General features: G+C 32.1%; 1 protein-coding gene across 1 annotated transcript; it reads right to left on the reverse strand.

Annotated features, from left to right (window-relative positions):
- Positions 1-7632: 7632 nt before the first annotated feature.
- On the reverse strand, positions 7633-9548 carry LOC103490066 (inorganic phosphate transporter 1-4). The gene has a single exon (XM_008449435.3). It carries the CDS (start codon positions 9472-9474, stop codon positions 7846-7848), a length of 1629 nt encoding a protein of 542 aa, XP_008447657.1. The 5' UTR covers positions 9475-9548; the 3' UTR covers positions 7633-7845.
- Between the last annotated feature and the right edge of the window lie 705 nt (positions 9549-10253).

Genomic DNA, 10253 nt, shown 5'->3' on the forward strand with positions numbered 1-10253 from the left:
AAACGATAATGTACTAAATCTAAGTGATCATATACAAAGAATGTTGAAAAAAATTATTTAGATTTGCGTAGCCAAATCTAAACGATCGTGTATCAAAAATCTTAAAAAAATCGGGTTTAGATTTGGGTAGAAAATTTAAACGATCGTATAGCCAAATTTAAACGATCTTGAACAAGATAGTGTACCAAATATATTAGCGCGCGAGTGACCAAATTAATTGGTTATTGATCGGGGCATTTTTTTATTTTCCATCGGGAGAGTTTTTCGTTTTTGAAATTGTTATATAGAGCGTAAATATTTTGCTAATATTTTTTAAAAACCCCTTTTTATTACGTATTGAAAAACCCGTTTCATTGCTAATATTTTGCTACTACAAAATTTGGATTACTTGAAGTTAATACAGTGTCAAGTAAACCTACGCTTGACATTTTAAAAAGCGTCAAGTAATCGACTGTCAAGTATAGTCATATTACTTGACACTAAAAAACCGTCAAGTATTACATCTCTTGATGTTATTTCTGTGTCAACTAAGATATCATACTTGACGCTTTTTACGTATAAAGTAAGATATTTTACTTAACAGTTTTTACACATCAAGTAAGAATTAGTCAAGACGTGTAAAATAACAAAAAATAAAAAAGTTGACTTTTGACTAAGAAAAGTCAAAGTTTGACTTTGACTTAAATTGGTTAAAAGACCAAATTGCCCTTTGACTAATTTCTTTAACTAAATGTTAGTGGGAAATGTGGCAGATTATTATGAATTAGAAGCCACTAATTCCATTAAATAGTTAATGGATTAATTAGGTGTTGAGTTTATATGAAATAAATTGCATGCAAATTGCATATAGTTTTTCTATTTAAACTTCTCATTTCATAAGGAGAAGGGATGATGGTCTCTAAACAATTTCCTTCATAAAAACGAGTCCCACAACTCAGTTCTTAGTCCTGAGATTAGTAGGTCAACTTAGTGGTTGTCCTTGCTCGTGATCTAAAGGTAGAGAAGAAGTTTTAGAATGAAGTAGAAGTTGAGAACTTCAAAGGTAAGCTCATCGTTTACTTTTGTCACTCATCGTTTAGGTCTTTCATTTAGAAGTTGCATGTTAATTTCTAAATCGTTTAGATGCATATAGAGTAGAATTTGATCTTTTCTTCCGTTGTCCATGCCATCTCTGATGTTTTAGTTCCAACATATACTAGCTTCTAAAATTAAATAAAGAAGTAAACTTTGTGTCAATGCATTCGTTTTCTTCTTCTTCATCTTCATAAATTAAATATTTCCATATCAGATAACAATCATAGTTGAAGGTCTAAAAAACAACTTCATGCAGCGTGAGCAGGAAATTAAGACAACTAATACACAAAATTAAAACTAACAACCCAAAGAAAGAGATACACGAACAAGAACCTCTTATCAAATTTAATATGGCCTTATTTAAATATAAACAAAATGGAAGGACAAGCCAATACTTAACTCAATTAACAACTCAATGTTATCTCAGCAACAGCCCCCTTCATTCCACACACTAGAATGTGAGCCTTGCTCAACCTACTAGTAGAACCCCAAAACGAAGCTTCAACTCAGAATAAAAGCATATCCAAAGCTTGCAATTGAAAACCAATCACACTGAAAAGTCAAGATAAGAGAATCCACAAAACACTAAGAAAATACCTCCTCTGTGCATCCGCACCCCAAACCCTAATTTGGCAGTCATACAATTTAGTTTCCTGCTCCATCAACTCCTCTCCATCCATTGTCGACTTCAAACTGCAACGCACAACAAATAGAAATCTTTAATTACTATTAGGAGATAGGATTTTGAGCATGACTATTAAATTGTGCTGTGTGCCGGCGTTAATTTACTAAATTAAAAAGAAAGGGGCGGAAAACCTTCGTCTTTCAAATGACGAACTCAAACATCGCCTTAGGCTCACAAACGAACTGAGCGGGTCGAACGAACTAAAATCTCAATGACGAGAGAAGGGGAAGAAATACGATGGGAGAAAATTGGGGAAGAAGGGGGAAAAAGTTAGGGTTTTGTAAAAAGGGAAATCCGTGGAAATGACAAATATAAGAAAAGAAAATAGAAAAATAGAAAATTGTTATATTTTTATTATTATTATTTATGGCAAAACTAACTGCCTTAAGTATTTTTCCACTTTTTTGGCTCAAAATTACCCATCCAGGGATGACAATTTGTAACGACCCAACTTTTTATACTAAGCTGAGATCATTACTAAAAGGAAACAATGACAAGAGACACTTTTATGAAACGAGGGAAGACTAAATTTTCATTAAAAACAGAATGCTAAAATACTGATACATAAACGCGGAAGCAAAACTGAGTCCTCATATGGCATGTCACGGATCCTTCTCTGTCACTCACCAGCTTTCCTCTACCTTTACCTTCGCCTGAAATATTAAACATAAAAAGAGTGAGTATAAACATATACTCAGTAAGGGATCTACAACTAGTCCCGCTAGGTGTTTGTTAACTTCCCATTAGAGTCCTGAAAAGTGGTACCCAAGAACTGGCACGTTCTCGAACACGTGCAACATGTGATCCCGTAGGAACATATCTGGTCTTCAATGAACTCAAAGGAACACCTACGACAATCTGGTCTTTAGTGTACCCGAAGGAAACACTAAGACAATCGGACTGCGAGTGATCCCGTCGAATCACTCGAATCATGTCTATGTCAATGCCAGACTGGCAGTTCCGTCGAACTACGCAGTCCTAAAAAGGTGGTGATCCCGAATGACATCCATGCAGGTACGACTCTAATAGATAAAGTTAACAGAACACCTTATCCATAGCATGTAACATAACATAACATCATAACATGGCATGAATATTAATCTTAACGTCTTTAATCATGTGATTAATATATCATGCATCAACAATCATCAACATCAATCTACCAGTCATTAACATAACATCAATCATCATCATCAATCATCCATAAAATGACAGTCATTATCAATAGCATCAGATTATGCATTTTAGCTTCCATCAATGCATAATCATAATTACATGCGATCTCTTGAATTCAGTTCGAAGGTCTAGTAGGAGAATCTCTTACCTTGAGATTAGTTAAAAAGTATTTCTTTGCTGACAGCAAAAATTCTTCAATTAACTTGATCCTAATCATAAAAGGAAAACTTAGTATCTTAATTAATGAAATTAGCAATTGACTAACATCCAAAAATTCTCCCAAATTAATTAACTTCTCAATCAAAAGGGGTTGAAACCAATTCAACCTTGATTGGGAAAAATCCAAGATTTAAATCTCAAAAAGTTAGCCAATTGAACCTTTAAAGAAACCCAAAATAGATCCAAAATTAAATTAATAAAATATTAATTTAATTTCATTAGCTTACCAAGGTTACTCAGATGGAGGAGGTTGAAAAATCCTCTTATCCTTGATGGGAAAAATTCATCACTTTAAATCCTCAAGCTTTCCAAAGAGACCAAGAGGGTTATCTTAGAGAAAAAGACGAAGAACCTTTTTCTCTTTCCTTTACTTTCTAGCTTAAGCATTTCTATGCTATTTATAGACCCAAATAATAATAATAATAACAATTATTATTATTTTTTTTCCTTTTCCTTTTAGGATATATATATATATATATATAATACCAAATATATACATATATCTTTATTCCCATTATCTTTCCTAAATAAATGCTTAAATACACAAAATCTTAGGCATTTATAACCATTAATAATAATAATAATAATAATAATAATAATAATAATACTTCTTTATTATTATTATTTTTCTCTCACCAAAATCTACAATAAACATATATATTTATTTAAACCATTATAAATATATATCTTTTTCGTTCAATCAAATCAACCATCTCTCTCCTCATGGATTAACTTCTTTTCCAAACAAACATAATTATATTCCATAATATAATTAACTTCACTTTTTCAAATTATTAATTGAATATATATATCCACATATATATACTCAATTAAATCCAATTCCACCAAAACCAACTTTTCCCTCCAAAATACAAATTAACTTAAATCCTCAATTAATTTAATCAATCAAATCTTTTCCAATAAATCATTTATAACTTCCAACATGAATTATCTAAATTCAACCATAACAACTTCACTCCAGAATCAAGATTTAACTTTCTACAGAATAATTAATTATCTTCCACAATAATTAATTATTATTTATCTTTCTCCAAAATAATTAATTATCTTCCACCATAATTAATTATTATTTATCTCTCCAAAGTAATTATCCTTTTACAAATAATTATATTTTCTCAAAATATAATTATTTTACTTTTTCTCCCTTACTAAATATTCTTTTTCCAAAATACAATTATCTTTTTCTTAAATAATTATATTTCAACAAATATAATTATCTTTTCCTTTAACATAATAATTATATATATATTTCCACATATACATATAATTATTGAATCGCCAACAAACTTTCCACCCCACAATTTAATTAAATAACGTCCATAATTATTTAATTAAATTCAACTTCAACAACACTAAAAATCCACAACTCTACTTAATTCTCTTAACTTACCATTTAATCAAAAACTCAACAAACAACACATGCCAAAACCTTTAATTAATTAAATATTCATCCAACAAATATTTAATTAATTTCAATTCCCACATAAATCGAATAATTCTCATTAAATAAATTCAAAATAACGCCTAATAAATTAAGTCTAATGAAACAAAATTAAGATAATTAACTCCAAAATTATCTTAATTTTGGGGCATTACAATCTTCCCTCCTTTATGAAACTTTCGTCCTCGAAAGTTCTAATCTTTGAACAACTTGGGATACTTGGCTCTCATCTCTTAATTAAAAACAAATTCTACCAAACTCCATAATCTTTAATTAAATATACACACTTATGTATATATATTTAATTAATCCAACACAAAACAACTGAATACATTCCTTAACTTCCCATTCCACCTAATGTAATACCCATAATAAGTTCCCTAAATTTATGGGGTGACACAATTGTCCATATACAAATACAATGTATTTTGTGAGATCGAAAAATTAAATAAAATATCACATATTAAGATTGCAGTGTATTTGTAAACACACCCACTTATGATAATTATTAACTAAATCAAAAAATTATTATATTCTTTCAGAGATCCCCAAACATATTCAATTGGTTTCAATATCATCTAATTATCCCAATTTTTACCTTCAAATTAATGAAAAATAACTTCAAATATTTAATTTTTTATCCAAAGTATATAGATTCAAAATTATACAATAATTAATTATTAGGATAAAAAGTAAGAAATTAACGAAAAAGAGTTTCAAATATTCATTTTTGGATTTTTGGAATTATACATTCAAAGTGAATCCCTCCCTAAAATCATGTCAAATACAATGCAATAATTAATTATTAACAAAGACATTAAAAAATTAACGAAAAATAATTTAAAAGATTCAAATTTTAAATGAACGTAGATACCAATCATTCCCTAAAATCATGGCAAATATAATATGAATAATTATCTTTGGTAAATTAGCTAAGTTTAGATTCAAAATTAAATCCTCCCCAAAATCATGTCAAATACAATGCAAATATTAATTATCTAGGAAAAAAATACTGAATTAAGGGAAACAAAATTAAAAGATTCGCCGGAAGCAACGCGTGGAAGTCCATATTGACAATCAACCGAAACGCTGATGACCGCAAAAACGAAAATTTGAACGAAGAACGGAGGAAAGGATATTGTTTTCAAAATTTTAACATCTTTATTGTTTAAATACCTTCGAACGGAAGGTTATGAAGAATGAACAAAATGGTACAAACGAACAGAAGGTTGAAGACCGGTGGAAAGAGATCCTAAAAGGGAACGGTTCAAAGCGATTAAGTGGAGAGTGATCTTAAAAGTTTCGGTAGAAAGCAATCGATGGAAAAGGTCGCGCTTATCTGAAGTGACGGTGCAAAGCGTTTAAAAAAGGAAGGGACAAAGCGATTGTATTTTAAGAAGGAAAAGATAAGGAAAAATTAGGGTTTTCTTGGAGAAGTGGAGTGGTTGCATGAAGAAGATTTGATGTTTTACAGAAGATGGTTTATTTTGTTTGGGGGAAAATTAGAATATTCAAGGGTCTGCATAGTATGTATTAATTATAGGGTATTTGTGGTTTTTCTTACTATTGTATTTAGGAATCTAATTCGACAATTAGGTAAGGGCATTTAAGGCATAGTTGTCCCATTTATTATATAGAAATTAACTGTTTTGCTATTTTGCCAATTTAAAAATAAAATTATCATTTATTTAGAGTAAAACTTATATTTTGCTATTATTCTTGTCACCCCTTTTAAAAATTGGGGAAAAATAAAATAAAATTGAGGTCTCTGTATGTTAAGCAAAAAGAAAAAAAGAAGAAGTTCCAAAAAGGGGATTGGGAAAAAAAATTTAGGGGTGAGGCGTGAGGAGATGATGGAGGCGTGAGGAGATGTTGAGGGTTTTCGGAAGAGAAAATGGGAGATGAAAGGGGTGGAGGGAAAGTTTTAATAAAATAATTTATTTTAATAAGTTTTTGTATTTGACATTTCCAAAACATTTTAAATAAAAATGTTGACTATACTTGACATTATTTTCACGTCAAGTAAATGTTAACTAGACTTGACGCGAAAAAAATGTCAAGTAAAAGCAAACATGTAGTATACTTGACGCAAAACAAAATGTCAAGTAAAACAAACATAAAATAATTCGAAAATTTTGTTTTCTTCAAACTATACTTGACGCATTTTTCGTGTCAAGTATGGCGTCAAGTAAATGTTCGCTCTACTTGACACGAATAAAACGTCAAATAAACTCTATTTTATACTTGACTCGAAAAAAATGTCAAGTAAAAACTAACGTAAAATAGTTCAAAAATTTCTGTGAAAACTCCACCTTTTTTAGACTATACTTGACGTCTTTTCTTTAAAATGGTCAATACTTGAGTATGTAAAAGTAGCTATCGAGTAAAGTAGATTTTATAGTAGTAAGTAATAAAATTTGTTGGTAATAACTTTGAATACTTGCCAAAAAGTTGCAGAACCAATATTTTTTCAATTTGATGGATTGCAAACTAAACAGGTTTAATCTCTTGATTGAATTAAGATTGTTAAAAATGGAACCGTAACATAATGGATAACCATGAATTAATTTATCAAGAAGCTCCCTGAGTGTCCCAAAAGAGAAATCGTCAAAAGCTCCAAAATATTATCGAACAACACCTCAAAACCAATAATGTAGCATCCAAACTAAAATAAGATAATAGATTTTTAGGCCAAATATTTTTTGAATATCCAATATTTATCAAATGTATATGTCCAAGAAGCTACACTTAAAACCCTTACTCACAACATCAAACGAAAACTAATGAAGATTGGCATAAACGGTAGGTTACGCAGGGACACCATGAATTTATATACATAACTGATTATACATAATTATCATTGGTCTAGGGTTTAGCTCCCTCGAGGCTCAAGTCCAAGTGTAGGGTTAAATTATCATTAGTAGTGCAGTGGGTGTTGGGTAGTAGAGTTGGATGTATGTGAGAGAAAGAAACTTAAAATACCCCTTGACCAAAGAAGAACACAATGACATCAACCCAAACGAGTTCATCCATTAGAATACATTAACATGTAAATTAATGATACATGCAAACACCGCTTCTTATTTGTTTTAACTTCTTTAAGCCATAGGTTCTAGAAGTTTACTTTCCGGACTTCAGAACTTCACTCTTTGCTCCAACTTCCTAGACTTCCGATTCTAACGTACGTTGATAAAACTTTATTCTAACCATAATTTCATATATTGAACCTTTAAACATGTGAAACTGTAGCACTAGAAGATGTTTGACCCCCCATTTCCCCAATGGTTCCATCTTCATTCTCACCGGACATTTCTTCCAATGATTTTCCCTTAGCTTCAGGCACAAGAAAAGTAAACAAAATTCCCAAAAAGTTAAGTCCACCCAACAATAGAAGCGAGTTCTTGACACCAATGCCAGGAGGATATCCTGCATCTGTTTTGTTCTTGTCCGGGTTTTGAGCCAAATATAGAAAGCCAAATGCACCCACCATAGCTCCAAGCTTCCCGGATGCCGATGATATACCGTGACAAGTAGAACGAAATCGTGCTGGAAAGATTTCAGCTGGGACGACGAAAGTTGTTGCATTCGGTCCAAAATTTGCAAAGAAGAACGTTAGTGAGTAGAGGACCACGAAGCCAATTCGGTTGTCTTTTAGAGTCCAATGATGGTAGGGAATGGCTAAAGCAAACATGAAGACGGTCATGAAGAAGAATCCCATGAGTTGAATGGCAAATCTTCCCATTTTGTCAATGAAAGCCACTGTGAACCAATAGCCAGGGACAGTACTACAGAGAGCAATGAGTGTTTGAGCTCTGGCTATTCTAAAAACTTCTTCAATTGCATTCATAGTGGCTGCTGGAGGAATCCATCCAATTGCACTAAAGATATCTTTTTGAAACAAGTTTTGACTGTAGAATGCAATATCAAGTAAAAACCAAGTACTTGTAGTTCCAAGTAAATGAGTTCCATGGCGATGCAAAAACTCTTTAGAGAACAAGCCATATGCACTTGGGCTCGCATTTTCCTTTGGAGTTTGAGCAGCAGGCTTTTGTGCTTCTGCCTCAATCTCCATTTGCAAAACTTTAGACATATCTGATGCAGCTTGAGTTGTATCTTTCGCGACAAGAGCCGTGTATCGTGCTGTTTCAGGCATTTTCATTCTCCAATAGTAAGTAAGAGCAGCAGGAAGAGCTCCAACCATTAGAACTATCCTCCAAATAAAATCAGCTTGTGGCACAGTTGATTTAATTGGATCAACTTCGTAAGGTGGAGCATCAAACTTAGCCTTAAATCCCAAAGATATGATAATAGCAAACATACCTCCACCCAAAATTCCAAACCCCTGCATAGCAAAAACTGCAGCAACGAATGCACCACGGGTCTTCTTATTAGAATACTCCGACATGATCGTTGCCGAAAGAGGATAATCACCACCAATACCGAAACCGAGCCAGAATCGAAAGAAGCAAAGCGTAGTCATGACAGAATGAGAATTGTGGCCAAAAGAAAGTCCTGAGCCTATAGAACATATAACCATTAGCATTAGAGTCATGCCATAAACCCTTTTTCTTCCCATTTTGTCACCCAACCAACCAAAGAAGAGTTGTCCGGCTAATGTTCCAACAAATGCCACGCCATTAACAGCAGCAGCAACATTTGGAGGCAATGTCCCTGGCTTTAATGCACCATCAACATGATAATATATTCTTCCAAGTAATTTGGTTACAAGAGAAATACAAAATAGATCATATGCATCAGTGAAGAATCCCATTCCAGCGATGATGATTGCTGTAAAGTGATACCATTGTGTTTTAGCTACGTCAAGTGCATTTAATACTTGTAATTGGTCATTCCCCATTTCTTGCTTTTAATTTCTTCTACACAAAACTCCAAATTCTTCTTCTTTCTTCCACTTAAAGATATCTTGTATTTCCTCTGCAAAACAACGGGGAAAAAAATTTACATTGATTCATTTTTTAACAAAAGCTAACAGAACAGATCCAAAAACAACCAATATATTTGTTGATCATTCATCAGTTATCACCAAATGAAATTCAATCGGAAAAGTACAAAAGAAAGACTTTTTTTTTTTTTTAATTACTGGAAAGAAATGGAGTGCAAAAATCAGTAATTTGTGGGCATTTTGTGGAGTTTGAGGTATCAAAGAGACAAGAAAAGACACACAAATGAAAGTTAGGATAAGAGGGAGAAAGAACAATATGATGGGAATATTGAAAGTATCAAGGAAAAAAAGTGAATGGGAGTGAATAACAAACCTGGGAATTTGGAATGAGAAAGAAAGGGAAAGGACGTTAGAGGTATAAATATAGAATGAGGAATTAATCAGATCTGAAATATTCATTAGCCTATTCCTTTGATTTCCAGATTTTGCGTTTCAACAATGTGGTTGACACTTTTATTACGTTGGATAAAATAAGATGTACGGTGTAGATACAAACGTTGCATACCAAAAACTGTGACCTTATAACTAACCAATACATGCATTCTCAATATAATCCATGTCTACCTCCTTTCAATTCTTTGTTATTATTTGTATATGACAAAGAACAAATACATCAAGTTACAAATTTAGTTTTGACAATTGTGCTTCCCTTGTAACGATGATTAACACAACCA

The sequence above is a fragment of the Cucumis melo genome, chromosome 4, assembly GCF_025177605.1.
Source record: "Cucumis melo cultivar AY chromosome 4, USDA_Cmelo_AY_1.0, whole genome shotgun sequence".
NCBI classification, from domain to species: Eukaryota; Viridiplantae; Streptophyta; class Magnoliopsida; order Cucurbitales; family Cucurbitaceae; genus Cucumis; species Cucumis melo.